The 19802-nt window shown below is 48.3% G+C and overlaps 1 protein-coding gene across 1 annotated transcript in view; it reads left to right on the top strand.

The window, feature by feature from the left end:
* The first annotated feature begins 257 nt into the window (after nucleotides 1-257).
* SNF8 (SNF8 subunit of ESCRT-II) overlaps nucleotides 258-19802 on the top strand; it is a 53769-nt gene continuing 34224 nt past the window's right edge. Inside the window, exons 1-2 of the mRNA XM_063959595.1 lie at nucleotides 258-441; nucleotides 3694-3744. Coding sequence (XP_063815665.1) covers nucleotides 388-441; nucleotides 3694-3744 — 105 coding nt within the window. The 5' untranslated portion in view covers nucleotides 258-387. The remainder of the gene's footprint in view (nucleotides 442-3693; nucleotides 3745-19802) is intronic.

Here is a 19802-nt window from a genome sequence, read left to right on the forward strand (position 1 = left end):
ATCCACATTATATTTAAAAAAAAAACCGTTGATCCTAAACACTCTGCTCCATAACAGTGATTTTCTTTCAGTGAATTCATTGAATTCAGTGAATTCCATTCAGTGAATTTCATTTAGCTGCAGCACCGGTGTCACAATTTCTGGGGACTACAACAGTCATTCACACTTCTAGTAATAACGAGGGGGTCTCCTAAAATATGGCCGCCACGATTTAACTACATTAGCATCGTAGCAGATATTGTTCGTCAGCATTTCCTCCTAGTGCTGAGAACGAGCATAGCGTGAAGCAGTGGGAGGGTGACACTGTGACAGCGGCCCTGAGCGGCGTCGCAGGTCGCACGCTGGTGACGTCAAATCGCGGAAGTGCTGCTGCTGTGGAGCTCAATCATGCACCGGAGAGGGGTGGGAGCGGGGGCGATAGCCAAGAAGAAGCTGGCGGAGGTGAAGGGGCTGCCCATAGTTGGGGGGAGGGGTGAGATTCATGTGAATGAGTCTCTTGATTTGCCCTGTGTTTTACAACAGCACCTTCCCAGTGATGGGGGTATTCTTCCCGAACTGCCCTGGTGCCCACTCATTAGTCATTCACCACTGTCTACCTCAGCATGGGATTGGCCGCAGGGCATGCTGGGACATGTAGTAGCACACGTGCTGGGTCGTTGCACTAATAACACCACAGTGTGGATAATTCTTACAACAATGCATACTTGCCCTGTTTCGCTTTCATAATCATAACTTTACATCTTTAACAATTGGGGAAGATGATGTAAAAATGGTGCACAGTAGCCTGTACAGGGAGGGGTGTTATTTAGCCCTGCAAACCCGGCTCTGTGCAGACTGTCAGATTAGCTGCGGCATGTACCAGGGAACATTAGGGAACACTAGGGGTACATGATAACATGGATGCTTAGGTGGACAGTCTGAATTGGCATACTTGTTCACATTGTGTAAACAGTTTGTATCTCCTAGTCACATATGTAAAAGTGAGAGCTGATTGGGAAAATGACATTCAGGGGTTAGCATTTTGTGACTTTTACCAGATTGCAAATTCACAAATGACAGTAAGAGAAGATGCACTAATATTTGCCATATATGTGGCTGTTTCCTGTTTCTGAGTGATGTAGTTAGCTTGTCGACAAGCTAAATATGGACCCCGGAATGTAGACTCCATTATGTCAACCACAGTAAAATGCTACTTAAAGCATGTTACTCAGTGGTGGCAATACAACTGTAATCATCATTTACAATCATGTTTACAGTTGTGCTGCTGCCAATTGCAAAAATGCTTTAGGCAGGATTTTACAGTGGTCGACATTAGGTTGTCTGTGCCAAGGAGCTATGTTTAGCTTGTCAACAAGCTGTACTGTGTGTTTCCCATTTCTGATGGTAAGGAAAGGTTGGGAATGGGACTGTTGACTCACACACTAGCGGTCAGTGACTAGGGTATAGGAAGAATGGCTTCCATTCCACTACAGAAACCTCTTCAAACTCCTCACCCTCACGTACAAGGCCCCCTCTAACTCCACTGCTGCCTACATCTCCTGCTTCATCTCCCTACACACTTCTTCCCGCCCACTACGATGGTCACTGCATCCCATGCACGAATCCAATATTTTACCCATGCTGCCTCCCTTCAGTGTAACGAGCTCTCTCACTCTATTAGACTCTTCCCGAACTTGCAAAGCTTCAAACGGGCACTGAAAACCCACCTGTACACCAAAGTCTACCCTTCAGCATAACCTACTTTCGATGCCACTCTACCAACCCCCTGCCTCATGCCTTGGCCATCTATGCCTCACTTCCTACCATCAGGCTGCCTTTCGCTTGCTCACATCTCATGTCACCTGTCTGTCACCCTCCACCCCCTAGATTGTGGGCTCTTTGGAGCAGGGCCCTCTTCCCTCCTGTTTTCACAACCCTCTTCTCTCACACATCAATTACAGCCTACATAGTGAATGTCTATACCTGCATCTCCTCTCACTCATTACAGTTTATCTCTTCCAGTGGCTGCCTGCCCCTAGTAGTATGACGACTACTCCTTTACTTCCTTTCATCTCGGTTGTAGTGTGTACTGAGAACTGTGTTGCTAAGTGTTACCTGTGATCTTTTACTGTAATGTTAAGTTCTGTGTACCCTGTATTGTTCTAATGTTTGCAGTATGTATGGCGCTGCAAAATACTTGTGGCGCCCTATAAATACAATGTAGTAATAATGTCTTTTAAAAAATGAATAATTACAAGGTGGTATAGGTCAGGTTTGCTCCGGACTAGTGGCTAAGCTACTTTGACCCTGCACTGATATTTATGCCACTATGGGGGTAATTCCAAGTTGATCGCAGCAGCAAATTTTTTAGCAGTTGGGCAAAACCATGTGCACTGCAGGAGGGGCAGATATAACATTTGCAGAGAGAGTTAAGCCCAGTACCCACGGGCCGATGCAGGAGAGATGTGTGCTGAGCGGTTCGCTCAGCACACATCTCTCCTGCCGCTCAGCACAGACGAGGGGGCCGCTCACTTCACCCAGCGGGTGAAGTGAGCGACCCGCTAGATTGGCCTGCATGCAGGCCAATCTAGCAGCAGCGATAGCGATGTGCGGGGCCGCGCATCGCTATCGCTGAGGGGGCTACACACGGAGCGATCATGCTGATATTCTAAGCAATCTAGTCAGATTGCTTAGAATATCTAGTCAGATTGCTTAGAATATTGCTCCGTGAGTACCCCCCTTTAGATTTGGGTGGGTTCTTTTGTTTCTGTGCAGGGTAAATACTGGCTGCTTTATTTTTACACTGCAATTTAGATTGCAGATTGAACTCACCACACCCAAATCTATCTCTCTCTGCACAGGTTATATCTGCCTCCCCTGCAGTGCACATGGTTTTGCCCAACTGCTAACAAAAATCCTGCTGCGATCAACTTGGAATTACCCCCTATGTACATTGTATAATTAAGCTTCTTTCAAATCTGTTTTGCAATTTGGAAATTGCAAGTTTACAGCAAATTAAATAATGTTTTACTTTAACAAGCAGTTGGCAAAATGTGTAACAGACGTAGAAGAATAGCTAAAATGCCAGACAAGCCTGCTTTTCTAACCCCAATCTACACTGCTGGAGAGATCTATTATGTCCTGATCTTGGAATGTAATTTAACCCGAAGAAATACATAATTTAACTTTCTCATCACTCCTTTGCAATGTCCTTTTTCATATGTACAAGAGTTAAAAATTCCATAAAAAGTATTAATAAATAAGTATATGATAATAAATTAAATATTACTCGTTAAAAGTATTAGTCATATTATCAATTTCATGCAGCAAAAATATTTAGTATTGCATGAAGAGTATGGCTGTACCGGGGCTGCGTATATACAATATTGGCCTACCTTGCTGTACTACTTACCTATCCAGTGCCGTGAGATAGGTCCATATAAAACGATGTAATTCCAGAACCATGTGGACTATAATAACAGATATTACATGTGATGAGCTGCTGCATGCCATAAATTGAAGATTCAGGTATTAACTTTGGATTGCAAAAACATTGGCATTTTAATGTGTGTTTTTTTGTTTTTAAATCTTAACATATCTACTAGTTTGCATTGGTTTAAACAACCCTTGAAGCATTGTAAGAAAGAAAGTGACACTCATTTTGCTTATTGATTGCACACAACAATGGTCATTTGAATGTCGTTCTCATTTCAGGCTAAGTACAAGGAGCGAGGGACTGTCTTGGCGGAGGACCAGCTTGTGCAGGTGAATGGGACTGCAGTTCATTGAAATGTGTCCAGTCAGTTTTTATTAATCCCTTCCATTGTAATGTATACAGATAACCTAACTGCTCAGAAAGCGATAAACAGGATTTTAACACCAATATTTTAGAATCTAGGAGCTAGCATAAACATTTAGGGACAGGAAAAATCACTTTAATATGGTGTCTGCTAATAAATTTCAGACCACAACTTTTACACACATCTTGCGTCTCTTACATTACACATTCTGCAGTCTACATCATAATTGTTCTCTGTCCCATCTTATGCATGTCTTATCTATCCATCTTCAAGTCCATTCTCTGTGCTTATCATCAATGGCTTACCCCATTCCTCAGCATCCACATTGCCTAACCAATCTCTATTTCACCCCATTGATTCCCTCATCAGCCACCTGTCCTCATAAAACTCTAACCTCCTTCATCAACCTGCCATCCTTTTAACTCCCTTTATCACTCACTGTCATGCTGTTCCTCTACATTTATTCTGAGGGACACTGATCATACAGTAGTATAGCTGAGTACTAGTGTGCCCCTACAGAACCATAACTGCTTCATCAGAAAGGAACGTGTCTGTCTTTAGTTCCCTGGTAAAGATGTATAAATTTGGGGCGTGGCCACGGCGGCAAGAGACTAGGCAGCAGGATCGAGGAGCTCCCTGGATATTAATCCTGAATACATCCTGGGGCTCTTTCTGTGGCTTCCCCTCGGCTCCTCTCCCGTCTAGCAGCACTGGGGAGGCGGCGGGCATCGCTGGAGGACCCCTACAAGTGCTCCCGGCTCGCGCCAGTGGCCGCCCGGATATCGGGCCTATGCCGCCAGCAAGTCCCCGGCCTCAATTTCCGGGGCTCCGCCGGGCGCGCGCAAACGGCTAACACGGCTTCCTACAGCACCTGAGGTGAGCGGCACCCCCCTCCTGCACCCCCAGAGTACCATACCGGCCCAATCCTGCTCCCCTGGTGCCAGATATTGAGTGTGCTGGATAGAGGAGGGGAGAGTCTGTGTGCTCGGCGGCCATCTTGACTGCAGCTTCCTGTGTCCCTCCTCGCTGCTTGGAGCTGTGTATATGAAGTTAATGTTGGGCTGGAAGAATTGAGCTGGTCCCCGCTGCCCTGCCTTTTGCTGCTGGACTATCCTACAATATATATATATATATATATATATATATATATACATACATACCACTGGATCCCTCTGGTCCCCCCTTCTGTATTATTGCTGGATGTCCTGGACCCTGGTGTGCTGTTGATATTACATTCATCATCCACTGCTGTACTCCCTGACACTGAATATTAGGACTTTGAGCACTGCTTGGGCCTTGATACGATGGTGAGGGGCGTCCAGAGTGCGGCCGCTGCTAAATTGGAGAAGTCTGCTCACCAGCCTGTTACCCAGCCGACGCAGTCACCTCCTAAGCCCTCCCCTTCTACCAGAATGGATCCCCCGGCCGGGGCCGACTCAGGAGCGAACGTACAGCCATCTGCTCCTTCCATTCAACAGGTCCTGGAGGCCATAGCGGCCAGCGAACAACGCCTGTCGGACAAAATGGAGAAGGTGCAGTGCGATCCATCATTGCTGCGTCAGGACGTCCAGCGGGTCCGGGAGAGGGTGGGTGAAACCGAGACGCGGGTCTCTATTCTGGAGGACCTCAGCGGCCCTCTGCAACGATCTGTGTCTGCGGTTACACAACAAGTCTCGACACTGCAAACTAAACTCCTGGATATGGAGATTCGTGGGCCTACCTGAAAAGGTGGAGGGGGCACATCCCAAAGATTTCCTGGAGTCCTGGCTGAAAGAGGCATATGGCGTTGAATCCTTTACCTCCCAGTTTGCAGTGGAGCGGGCTCACCGAGTACCTTTCCGACCTTTGCCCCCAGGCGCCCCGCCACGAACATTTATTGCAAAATTCTTGCACTATGAAGACCGGGACTCTGTCTTGCGCCTGGGGCGCGCGAAGGGCCCCCTGCTTCGGAACGGAGTCCGGGTGTCGGCATTTCCGGATTTTGCAGCGGACGTCCAAATAGACCGGGCCCAGTTTCTTCCCATTAAGCGACGTCTTTGTGACCTGAATCTCCCCTACTCGATGCTGTTCCCCTCCAGGTTGCGTGTGGTGGCGGATGGGGAAACCAAGTTCTCCAGCTCTCCGAGGGAGGCGGCTGCCTGGCTGGACAGATATGCTCCAGGTGTCCGCCAACTGGCTCCGGACTAACACCCGGTCTCCCTCCTACATGGGCCTACAATATGCAAGTATAAGTCCGGGGAGCTTCCTCTTGTTTAGTGGTTCTGGACTTTGCTGAGAAGAGTTATATACGTATAGGGTTTTTGTGTTGGGGTTGTTTTGGATCTGTATGCCAAGTATAGCGTTGCCGTAGGCTTTCGGATCTCCAGGGGTAGAGTTCTGTTAGGGATATGTGTATGCCACAGTTCGGGGAGGTATACGGGGTGGTGGGATGTTATGGGGCTGCTGTTGGTTTCTCAGCAGTTTTTTTGTTCCTTTTTTTGGTTTCTATATATTTGTCTATCAAACAGTGAGGTGATGTTGTGCTATTTCATGGGGTTTGGCTTGGGAACCAGGGCCTGCGGACGATATGGTTATAGGAGTGGAGCACCGTACGGGCGGGTAGGCGCCCGGATAGCGTTAATAATGGTATTTCCTCTTCGCCTTCTGGTATCTATGAGTGATGTGTCCCAGTTGGTACATTGGCCGACATGTCTCCCTTAAAAATCTTGGCGTGGAATGTCCGGGGCATTAATAACAAAGTAAAGCGATCCCTAGTATTTAAAATTATTAATTAAGAAATATGGCCTCGACATTATTTGCCTGAGCGAAACTCATTTAGAGGGAAATAGACTGTTGTCGCTCCGCAGGCCTTGGGTGGGTTGGCCATATCATTCCTCGCACTCCTCCTCTTCCCGAGGGGTGTCGGTCATGATAAAGAGGACTGTACAGTTTTGAGCTGATCACGGTAAATACGGATCCATATGGTAGATTTGTGTTTCTAGAATGTAAATTGAACTCCCGCAATTTCTTCCTATTGTCTGTATATGTTCCTCCCCCATTCTCATATGATGTCCTGCAGAAGGCCGCCTCATTTATTGCTTCTTCCCCTCACACTCCTGTCATCTGTCTGGGGGACTTCAACAATGTGTTGGATGTCTCTCTGGACAGATGGAGGTCATCTCGGGATTCAGGGGCGGGGGGCGACCCGAATTCATCTAAATCTAAGTTTGCGGATTTTCTAGATAGTATGCAATGAGTGGATGTTTGGAGGACTCGGTATCCTACGCTTCGGCAATACTCCTGCTTCTCTAGTACGCACGGCTCCTTCTCCAGAATCGACCTGGCTCAGGTGAGACCTGGCCCTGGTCTCACCTGAGCTCTTGCCTAGTATAAAAGATGTTCACTGCGAGGCACGGGGGGTGTCTGATCACTCGCCCCTGATGCTGTCTCTGGATGGGGAGTGCCAGAGGGGACAGTCATACTGGAGGTTGCATCCGTCTTGGTTGACCCAGCTGGGCGACTGCCCAGATTTAACGTCCATGTGGGAAGGGTTTTTTGCGGATAATGTGGGCACGGCCCCGGCCCCGGTAGTTTGGGACACATTCAAAGCTTATTTACGTGGTACATTGATTGGCAAAATTGCTGCCTGCAAGGTGGCACGCAGGGCGACGGAGAGACAGCTTGAATTTGAGTGCAGGGATCTGGAGACCCGCTATCTGACCGAGGGTACCTCTGCGCTAAAGGTTCGCTGGCTGTTGGCTCAGGAGGCCTGGCTGGCTCACCGTTCGGACAAAAATGCACGCTCCCTTCTGTTCAGGGCTACTAATATATATATGCAGGCGGACAGACCAGGTAGTTTACTGGCCCATTTGGTGCATTATGACCGACTTGGGACTACGATAGCGCAGATGTCTGGCCCGGACGGTTCCATGGTAGATAACACCCCTGACATTGCACAGATGTTCCTCTTATACTTTAGGGAGGTTTATGATACTCAGCTGACATGCTCCATGGAGGACTTAGACCTGTACCTGACAAAAATACCTCTTTCCAAACTTTCCCCCGAGGCTAGGGACGCTTTGGATGCGCCTTTGACTCTGGAGGAGGTGACGGTGGCGGTGGAGATGTCTCCCAGTGGCAAGTCCCCGGGTAGTGACGGTATTCCCACTGAGCTGTACAAACAGTACATACAGTTCTTTGGCCATAAGCTGCATGAAATATATGCTGATATATTTACCACTAATCACCTTCCTCCCTCAATGTCCGAGGCCGTCATTATAGTGCTCCCAAAACCCGGTAAGGACCCCAAACTTTTGGAGTCCTACAGGCCGATCTCTCTCATCCCTACCGATGCCAAGATCCTGGCGCAAATTCTTGCAGTCCGGCTCAACTTAGTTATTGAATCTATAATACATCCGGATCAATCCGGCTTCATGCTTGGGAAATCCACGTCCATTAATTTGCGCAGGCTGTACACTATTTTGCAGGCTCCTCATGACTTCCCCTCGGACGCGGTTGTGGTCTCATTGGATGCGGCCAAGGCATTCGACAGCGTCGAGTGGCCCTACTTGTGGGGAGTCATGGGAAGCATGGGCTTTGGCCCTAATTTTATACAATGGATCAAATTGCTATATCAAAGTCCACGCGCCAGGGTCTTGGTCAACGGCTACATTTCTTCCTCCTTTCCTTTGACACGGGGCACCAGACAGGGTTGCTCCCTTTCTCCTGCCTTGTTTGCCATAGCCATCGAGCCTCTGGCCTGCTGGGTTCATGCACTGACAAAATAGCCCTTTATGCGGATGACTTGTTGTTATTCCTCCATGATTACGTGGTGGATATGCCTACTGTGTTGCAGGTCATAGAGACATTCAGTGGTTTTTCTGGTCTCTGTATAAACTGGTCCAAATCATTTATAATGCCCATTATGGGCTCTCCCCCGAAAACATGTTTGTGTATCAGATATTGGTGTAGGTGATTATATCAGTGTGCTTAGGTCGGAGATGTGTGCTGCTGTGTACAGTCTGCAATGCTCTAAGGACACATGTTCTGATTCATGCAAGGCACAGATCCCCAGTGTCAGGCATCATTGCCCAATTTTTAAACCCTGTTTCTCTGACGTCCTAGTGGATGCTGGGGACTCCGTCAGGACCATGGGGATATAGCGGCTCCGCAGGAGACAGGGCACAATAATAAAAGCTTTAGGATCAGGTGGTGTGCACTGGCTCCTCCCCCTATGACCCTCCTCCAAGCCTCAGTTAGATTTTTGTGCCCGACGAGAAGGGTGCAATCTAGGTGGCTCTCCTGAGCTGCTTAGAATAAAAGTTTAAGTTAGGTTTTTTATTTTCAGTGAGTCCTGCTGGCAACAGGCTCACTGCTACGAGGGACTTAGGGGAGAGAAGAAAACTCACCTGCGTGCAGGATGGATTTGCTTCTTAGGCTACTGGACACCATTAGCTCCAGAGGGAGTCGGAACACAGGTCTCACCCTGGGGTTCGTCCCGGAGCCGTGCCGCCGACCCCCCTTGCAGATGCCGAAGTTGAAGAGGTCCAGAGGTCCAGAAACAGGCGGCAGAAGACTTTGTCTTCATAAGGTAGCGCACAGCACTGCAGCTGTGCGCCATTGTTGTCAGCACACTTCACCAACAGTCACCAACTGTCACTGAGGGTGCAGGGCGCTGGGGGGGGCGCCCTGGGCAGCAATGTATAATACCTTTTTATGGCTAAAATACATCACATATAGCCCTTGAGGCTATATGGATGTATTTAACCCCTGCCAGATCTCACAAACTCCGGGAGAAGAGCCCGCCGAAAAGGGGGCGGGGCCTATTCTCCTCAGCACACGGCGCCATTTTCCTGCTCAGCTCTGCTGTGAGGAAGGCTCCCAGGCTCTCCCCTGCACTGCACTACAGAAACAGGGTTAAAACAGAGAGGGGGGGCACTTATTTGGCGATATGATTACATATATAAAAATGCTATAAGGGAAAACACTTGTATAAGGGGTTGTCCCTGTATAATTATAGCGTTTTTGGTGTGTGCTGGCAAACTCTCCCTCTGTCTCCCCAAAGGGCTAGTGGGGTCCTGTCCTCTGTCAGAGCATTCCCTGTGTGTGTGCTGTGTGTCGGTACGTGTGTGTCGACATGTAGGAGGACGATGTTGGTGAGGAGGCGGAGCAAATTGCCTGTATTGGTGATGTCACTCTCTAGGGAGTCGACACTGGAATGGATGGCTTATTTAGGAATTACGTGATAATGTCAACACGCTGCAAGGTCGGTTGACGACATGAGACGGCCGGCAAACAAATTAGTACCTGTCCAGGCGTCTCAGACACCGTCAGGGGCTTGTAAAAACGCCCATTTACCTCAGTCGGTCGACACAGACACAGACACGGACACTGACTCCAGTGTCGACGGTGAAGAAACAAACGTATTTTCCTTTAGGGCCACACGTTTCATGTTAAGGGCAATGAAGGAGGTGTTACATATTTCTGATACTACAAGTACCACAAATAAGGGTATTATGTAGGGTGTGAATAAACTACTTGTAGTTTTTCCTGAATCAGATAAATTAAATGAAATACGTGGGTTTCCTCCGATAGAAAATTATTGGCGGTATACCCTTTCCCGCCAGAAGTTAGGGCGAGTTGGGAAACACACCTTAGGGTGAATAAGGCGCTCACACGCTTATAAAAACAAGTGGCGTTACCGTCTCCAGATACGGCAGCCCTCAAGGAGCCAGCTGATAGGAAGCTGAAAAATATCCTAAAAGTATATACACATATACTGGTGTTATACTACGACCAGCAATCGCCTCAGCCTGGATGTGCAGCGCTGAGGGGGCTTGGTCGGATTTCCTGACTGAAAATATTGATACCCTTGACAGGGACAAGATTTTATTGACTATAGAGCATTTTAAGGATGCATTTCTATATATGCGAGATGCGCAGAGGGATATTTGCATTCTGGCATCAAGAGTAAATGTGATGTCCATATCTGCCAGACGACAGTGGTCAGGTGATGCAGATTCCAGACGGCACATGGAAGTATTGCCGTATAAAGGGGCGGTCCATCGGACCTGGTGGCCATGGCAACAGCTGAAAAATCCACCTTTTGTTACCCCAAGTCACATCTCAGCAGAAAAGGACACAGTCTTTTCAGTCTCAGTCCTTTCGTCCCCATAAGGGCAGGCGGGCAAAAGGGCCAGTCATATCTGCCCAGGGGTAGAGGAAAGGGAAGAAGACTGCAGCAGGCAGCCCATTCCCAGGAACAGAAGCCCTCCACAGCTTCTGCCAAGTCCGCAGCATGACGCTGGGGCCGTACAAGCGGACTCAGGTGCGGTAGGGGGTCATCTCAAGAGTTTCAGCACGCAGTGGGCTCACTCACAAGTGGACTCCTGGATCCTACACGTAGTATCCCAGGTGTACATTGGAAATTCGAGACGTCTCCCCCTCACAAGTTCCTGAAGTCTGCTTTACCAACGTCTCCCTCCGACAGGGAGGCAGTATTGGGAACAATTCACAGGCTGTATTCCCAGCAGGTGATAATCAAAGTACCCCTTCTACAACAAGGGAAGGGGTATTATTCCACACTATATTGTGGTACTGAAGCCAGACGGCTAGGTGAGATCTGAAATATTTGAACACTTACATACAAGCGTTCAAATCAAGATGGAGTCACTCAGAGCAGTGATAGCGAACCAGGAAGAAGGGGACGATATGGTGTCACTGGATATCAGGGACGCTTACCTACATGTCCAAATTTGCCCTTCTCACCAAGGGTACCTCAGATTCGTGGTACAGAACTGTCACTATCAGTTCAGACGCTGCCGTTTGGATTGTCCACGGCACCCCGGGTCTTTACCAAGGTAATGGCCGAAATGATGATTCTTCTTAAAAGAAATATGGACGCTTTCCTGATAAGGGCAAGGTCCAGAGAACAGTTGGAGGTCGGAGTAGCACTATCTTAAGTAGTTCTACGACAGCACGAGTGGATTCTAAATATTCCAAAATCGCAGTTTTTTCCGACGACACGTCTACTGTTCCTAGGGATGATTCTGGACACAGTCCAGAAAAGGATGTTTTCTCCCGGAGAAGAAAGCCAGGGAGTTATCCGAGCTAGTCAGGAACCTCCTAAAACCAGGAAAAGTATCAGTGCATCATTGCACAAGGATCCTGTGAAAAATGGTGGTTTCTTACAAAGCGATCCCATTCGGTAGATTTCACGCAAGAACCTTTACGTGGGATCTGCTGGAAAAATGGTCCGGATCGCATCTTCAGATGCATCAGCGGATAACCCTGTCTCCAAGGACAAGGGTGTTTCTTCTGCGGTGGCTGCAGAGTGCTCATCTATGAAAGGGCCGCAGATTCGGCATTCAGGACTGGGTCCTGGTGACCACGGATGCCAGCCTGAGTGGCTGGGGAGCAGTCACACAAGGAAAAAATTTCCAGAGAGTGTGATCGAGTCTGGAGACTTCTCTCCACATAAATATACTGGAGCTAAGGGCAATTTACAATGCTCTAAGCTTAGCAAGACCTCTGCTTCAAGGTCAGCCGGTATTGATCCAGTGGGACAACATCACGGCAGTCGCCCACGTAAACAGACAGGGCGGCACAAGAAGCAGGAGGGAAATGGCAGAAACTGCAAGGATTCTTCGCTGGGCGAAAAATCATGTGATAACACTCTCAGCAGTGTTCATTCCGGGAGTGGAAAACTGGGAAGCAGACTTCCTCAGCAGGCATGACCTCCACCCGGGAGAGTGGGGACTTCATCGGGAAGTCTTCCACATGATTGTAAACCGTTGTGAAAAACCAAAGGTGGACATGATGGCGTCCCGCCTGAACAAAAAACTAGATATTGCGCCAGGTCAAGGGACCCTCAGGCAATAGCGGTGGACGCTCTGGTAACACTGTGGATGTACCAGTCAGAGTATGTGTTCCCTCCTATGCCTCTCATACAAAAAGTACTGAGAATCATAAGAGGGAGATGAGTAAGAATGATACTCGTGGTTCCGGATTGGCCAAGAAGGACTTGGTACCCGAAACTTCAAGAGATGTTCACGGAAGACCCGTGGCCTCTACCTTTAAGAAAGGACCTGCTCCAGCAGGGGCCTTGTCTGTTCCAAGACTTACCGCGGCCGCGTTTGACGGCATGGCGGTTGAACGCCGGATCCTGAAAGGGCATTCCAGATGAAGTCATCCCTACCCTGGTCGAAGACAGGAAGGATGTAACCGCAAAACATTTTCACCGCATTTGGCGAAGATATGTTGCGTGGTGTGGGGCCAAGAAGGCCCCTACAGAGGAATTCCAACTGGGTCGTTTCCTACATTTCCTGAAAACAGGACTGTCTATGGGCCTAAAATTAGGGTCCATTAAGGTTCAAATTTCGGCCCTGTCGAATTTCTTCCAGAAAGAACTGGCTTTAGTGCCTGACGTTCAGATGTTTGTAAAAGGGGTACTGCATATACAGCCTCCTTTTGTGCCCCAGTGGCACCTTGGGATCTCAATGTGGTTTTGAGTTTCCTAAAGTCACATTGGTTTGAACCACTCACCACTGTGGACTTAAAATATCTCACATGGAAGGTGACGATGCTATTAGCCCTGGCTTCAGCCAGGCGTGTGTCAGAATTGGCGGCTTTATCATATATAAAGCCCTTACTTAATTTTTCATTCTGACAGGGCAGAATTGAGGACTCGTCCTCAATTTCTCCTTAAGGTGTTTTCTGTTTTTCACATGAACCAACCTATTGTGGTACCTGCGGGTACTAGGGACTTGGAGGACTCCAAGTTACTTGACGTTGTCAGGGCCCTGAAAAATATGTTTCCAGGAAGGCTGGAGTCAGAAAATCTGACTCGCTGTTTAGCCTGTATGCACCCAACAAGATGGGTGCTCCTGCTTCTAAGCAGACGATTGTTCGCTGGATTTGTAATACAATTCAGTTTACACATTCTGTGGCAGGCCTGCCACAGCCAAAATCGGTAAAAGCCCATTCCAAAAGGAAGGGGGCTCATCTTGGGCGACTGCCCGAGGGGTCTCGGCTTTACAACTTTGCCGAGCAGTTACTTGGTCAGGGGAAAACACGTTTGCTAAATTCTACAAATTTGATACCCTGGCTGAGGAGGACATGGAGTTCTCTCATTCGGTGCTGCAGGGTCATCCGCACTCTCCCGCCCGTTTGGGAGCTTTGGTATAATCCCCATGGTCCTGACGGAGTCCCCAGCATCCACTAGGACGTCAGAGAAAATAAGATTTTACTTACCGATAAATCTATTTCTCGTAGTCCGTAGTGGATGCTGGGCGCCCATCCCAAGTGCGGATTGTCTGCAATACTTGTACATAGTTATTGTTACAAAAATCGGGTTATTCTTGTTGTGAGCCATCTTTTCAGAGGCTCCTTCGTTGTTATCATACTGTTAACTGGGTTCAGATCACAGGTTGTACGGTGTGATTGGTGTGGCTGGTATGAGTCTTACCCGGGATTCAATATCCTTCCTTATTATGCACGCTCGTCCGGGCACAGTATCCTAACTGAGGCTTGGAGGAGGGTCATAGGGGGAGGAGCCAGTGCACACCACCTGATCCTAAAGCTTTTATTATTGTGCCCTGTCTCCTGCGGAGCCGCTATATCCCCATGGTCCTGACGGAGTCCCCAGCATCCACTACGGACTACGAGAAATAGATTTATCGGTAAGTAAAATCTTATTTTTATAACACAGATTAAAAATACAGGCCAGGACAGTGTTATATTAGACTAAATGAAGTGCTTCCTGCACTGTATATGAGAACCTCTGGACTGTGATTGGTACTTAAGGACTGATGGGAGACACTGGCAGGTCTTGCTGGCACATGTATTTTTATAGACATTGGAAAAAGAAAGCTTGCCCAAACCTGATATGCATAACTAGTTTAATTATTTACTTGTATTTCCAAAGCCAATTTTCTTTAGATAATAAATTCTACTTTCTCTATCGTCCTAGTGGATGCTGGGGTTCCTGAAAGGACCATGGGGAATAGCGGCTCCGCAGGAGACAGGGCACAAAAAGTAAAGCTTTAGGATCAGGTGGTGTGCACTGGCTCCTCCCCCTATGACCCTCCTCCAAGCCTCAGTTAGATTTTTGTGCCCGGCCGAGAAGGGTGCAATCTAGGTGGCTCTCCTAAAGAGCTGCTTAGAAAAGTTTAGCTTAGGTTTTTTATTTTACAGTGAGTCCTGCTGGCAACAGGATCACTGCAACGAGGGACTTAGGGGAGAAGAAGTGAACTCACCTGCGTGCAGGATGGATTGGCTTCTTGGCTACTGGACATTAGCTCCAGAGGGACGATCACAGGTACAGCCTGGATGGTCACCGGAGCCTCGCCGCCGGCCCCCTTGCAGATGCTGAAACGAGAAGAGGTCCAGAATCGGCGGCAGAAGACTCCTCAGTCTTCTTAAGGTAGCGCACAGCACTGCAGCTGTGCGCCATTTTCCTCTCAGCACACTTCACACGGCAGTCACTGAGGGTGCAGGGCGCTGGGAGGGGGGCGCCCTGGGAGGCAAATGAAAACCTTTTTTGGCTAAAAATACCTCACATATAGCCTCCGGGGGCTATATGGAGATATTTAACCCCTGCCAGAATCCGTTAAGAGCGGGAGACGAGGCCGCCGAAAAAGGGGCGGGGCCTATCTCCTCAGCACACAGCGCCATTTTCCCTCACAGAAAGGCTGGAGGGAAGGCTCCCAGGCTCTCCCCTGCACTGCACTACAGAAACAGGGTTAAAACAGAGAGGGGGGGGCACTAATTTGGCGTTAGAAATATATAAAAAAGATGCTATAAGGGAAAACACTTATATAAGGTTGTCCCTATATAATTATAGCGTTTTTGGTGTGTGCTGGCAAACTCTCCCTCTGTCTCTCCAAAGGGCTAGTAGGTCCTGTCCTCTATCAGAGCATTCCCTGTGTGTGTGCTGTGTGTCGGTACGTGTGTGTCGACATGTATGAGGACGATGTTGGTGAGGAGGCGGAGCAATTGCCTGTAATGGTGATGTCACTCTCTAGGGAGTCGACACCGGAATGGATGGCTTATTTAGGGAATTACGTGATAATGTCAACACGCGCCAAGGTCGGTTGACGACATGAGACGGCCGACAAACAATTAGTACCGGTCCAGACGTCTCAAAAACACCGTCAGGGGTTTTAAAACGCCCGTTTACTTTAGTCGGTCGACACAGACACAGACAGGGACACTGAATCCAGTGTCGACGGTGAATAAACAAACGTATTCCTTATTAGGGCCACACGTTAAGGGCAATGAAGGAGGTGTTACATATTTCTGATACTACAAGTACCACAAAAGAGGGTATTATGTGGGATGTGAAAAAACTACCGTAGTTTTTCCTGAATCAGATAAATTAAATGAAGTGTGTGATGATGCGTGGGTTCCCCCCGATAGAAAATATGGGCGGTATACCCTTTCCCGCCAGAAGTTAGGGCGCGTTGGGAAACACCCCTTAGGGTGGATAAGGCGCTCACACGATTATCAGAACAAGTGGCGGTACCGTCTATAGATAGGGCCGTCCTCAAGGAGCCAGCTGACAGGAGGCTGGAAAAATATCATAAAAAGTATATACACACATACTGGTGTTATACTGCGACCAGCGATCGCCTCAGCCTGGATGTGCAGAGCTGGGGTGGCTTGGTCGGATTCCCTGACTAAAAATATTGATACCCTTGACAGGGACAGTATTTTATTGACTATAGAGCATTTAAAGGATGTATTTCTATATATGCGAGATGCACAGAGGGATATTTGCACTCTGGCATCAAGAGTAAGTGCGATGTCCATATCTGCCAGAAGATGTTTATGGACACGACAGTGGTCAGGTGATGCAGATTCCAAACGGCACAAAGGTGTATTGCCGTATAAAGGAAGAGGAGTTATTTGGGGTCGGTCCATCGGACCTGGTGGCCACGGCAACTGCTGGAAAATCCACCGTTTTTACCCTAAGTCACATCTCTGCAGAAAAAGACACCGTCTTTTCAGCTTCAGTCCTTTCGTCCCTATAAGAGTCATATCTGCCCAGGGATAGAGGAAAGGGAAGAAGACTGCAGCAGGCAGCCCATTCCCAGGAACAGAAGCGTTCCACCGCTTCTGACAAGCTCTCAGCATGACGCTGAGACCGTACAGGACCCCTGGATCCTACAAGTAGTATCCCAGGGGTACAGTTTGGAATGTCGAGACGTTTCCCCTGCGCAGGCTCCTGAAGTCTGCTTTACCAAGGTCTCCCTCCGACAAGGAGGCAGTATGGGAAAAAATTCACGAGCTGTATTCCCAGCAGGTGATAATTAAATTACCCCTCCTACAACAAGAAAAGGGGTATTATTCCACACTATATTGTGGTACTGAAGCCAGAAGGCTAGGTGAGACCTATTCTAAATCTAAAAAAATTTGAACACTTACAAAGGTTCAAATCAAGATGGAGTCACTCAGAGCAGTGATAACGAACCGGGAAGAAGGGGACTATCTGGTGTCCCGAGACATCAGGGATGCTTACCTCCATGTCCCAAATTTGCCCTTATCACTAAGGGTACCTCAGGTTCGTGGTACAGAACTGTCACTATCAGTTTCAGACGCTGCCGTTTGGATTGTCTACGGCACCCCGGGTCTTTACCAAGGTAATGGCCGAAATGATGGTTCTTCTTCGAAGAAAAGGCGTCTTAATTATCCCTTACTTGGACGATCTCCTGATAAGGGCAAAGTCCAGGGAACAGTTGGAGGTCGGAGTAGCACTATCTCGGATACTGTTACAACAGCAGGGGTGGATTCTAAATATTCCAAAATCGCAGCTGATCCCGACAACAAGTCTCCTGTGCTTAGGGATGATTCTGGACACAGTCCAGAAAAAGGTGTTTCTCCCGGAAGAGAAAGCCAGGGAGTTATCCGAGCTAGTCAGGAACCTCCTAAAATCAGTGCATCATTGCACAAGGGCCATGGTAAAAAATTGGTGACTTCCTTCGAAGCAATTCCAGTCGGCAGATTTCATGCAAGAACTTTTCAGTGGGATCTGCTGGACAAATGGTCCGGATCGCATCTTCAGATGCATCAGCGGATAACCCTATATCCAAGGACAAGGGTGTCTCTCCTGTGGTGGTTACAGAGTGCTCATCTTCTAGAGGGCCGCAGATTCGGCATTCAGTTTTGGATGTTGGTGACCACGGAGGCCAGCCCGAGAGGCTGGGGAGCAGTCACACAAGGAAAAAATTTCCAGGGAGTGTGATCAAGTCTGGAGATTTTTCTCCACATAAATATAGCTAAGGGTAAATTTATAATGCTCTAAGCTTAGCAAGACCTCTGCTTCAAGGTCAGCCGGTATTGATCCAGTGGGATAAAACATCACGGCAGTCGCCCACGTAAATAGACAGGGCGGCACAAGAAGCAGGAGGGCAGTGGCAAAAACTGCAAGGACTTTTCGCTGGGCGGAAAATCATGTGATAGCACTGTCAGCAGTTTTCATTCCGGGAATGGAAACTGGGAAGCAGACTTCCTCAGTAGGCACGACCTCCACCCGGCAGAGTGGGAACTTCATGGGGAAGTTTTCCACATAATTGTAAACCGTTGGGAATTACCAAAGGTGGACATGATGGCGTCCCGTCTGAACAAAAAACGGGACAGGTATTGCGCCAGGTTAAGAGACCCTCAGGCAATAGCTGTGGACGTTCTGGTAACACCGTGGGTGTACCAGTCGGTGTATGTGTTCCATCCTCTGCTTTTCATACCTAAGGTACTGAGAATTATAAGACGTAGAGGAGTAAGAACTATACTCATGGCTCCGGATTGGCCAAGAAGGACTTGGTACCCGGAACTTCAAGAGATGCTCACAGAGGACTTATGGCCTCTGCCGCTAAGAAGGGACTTGTTTCAGCAAGTACCATGTCTGTTCCAAGACTTACCGCAGCTGCGTTTGACGGCATGGCGGTGGAACGCCGGATCCTAAGGGAAAAGGCATTCAGGAAGAGGTCATTCCTACCCTGGTCAAAGCCAGAAAGGAGGTGACCGCACAACATTATCACCACATGTGGCGAAAATATGTTGCGTGGTGTGAGGCCAGGAAGGCCCCACGAAGAAATTTCAACTCGGTCGATTCTTGCATTTCTTGCAAACAGGAGTGTCTATGGGCCTCAAATTGGGGTCCATTAAGGTTCAAATTTCGGCCCTGTCGATTTTTCTTCCAGAAAGAATTGGCTTCAGTTCCTGAAGTCCAGAAGTTTGTCAAGGGAGTATTGCATATACAACCCCCTTTTGTGCCTCCAGTGGCACTGTGGGATCTCAACGTAGTTCTGGGATTCCTCAAAACACATTGGTTTAAAACCAGTCAAATCTGTGGATTTGAAGCATCTCACATGAAAAGTGAACATGCTCTTGGACCTGGCCTGGACCAGGCGAGTGTCAAATTGGTGGTTTTTTTCTCAAAAAAGCCCATATCTGTTTGTCCATTCGGACAGGGCAGAGCTGCGGACTCGTCCCCAGTTCTCTCCCTAAGGTGGTGTCAGTGTTTCACCTGAACCAGCTTATTGTGGTGTCTTGCGCCTACTAGGGACTTGGAGGACTCCAAGTTGCTAGATGTGGTCAGGGCCCTGAAAATATAGGTTCCAGGACGGCTGGAGTCAGGAAAACTGACTTGCTGTTATCCTGTGTGCACCCAACAAACTGGGTGCTCTTGCTTTTAAGCAGACTTTTGCTAGTTGGATGTGTAATACAATTCAGCTTGCACATTCTGTGGCAGGCCTGCCACAGCCAAAATATGTAATGCCCATTCCACAAGGAAGGTGGGCTCATCTTGGGCGGCTGCCCGAGGGGTCTCGGCTTTACAACTTTGCCGAGCGGCTATTTAGTCAGGGGCAAACACGTTTGTAAAATCCTACAAATTTGATACCCTGGCTAAGGAGGACCTGGAGTTCTCTCATTCGGTGCTGCAGAGTCATCCGCACTCTCCCGCCCGTTTGGGAGCTTTGGTATAATCCCCATGGTCCTTTCAGGAACCCCAGCATCCACTAGGACGATAGAGAAAATAAGAATTTA

The sequence above is a fragment of the Pseudophryne corroboree genome, chromosome 3 (assembly GCF_028390025.1).
Source record: "Pseudophryne corroboree isolate aPseCor3 chromosome 3, aPseCor3.hap2, whole genome shotgun sequence".
Lineage (NCBI taxonomy): Eukaryota > Metazoa > Chordata > Amphibia > Anura > Myobatrachidae > Pseudophryne > Pseudophryne corroboree.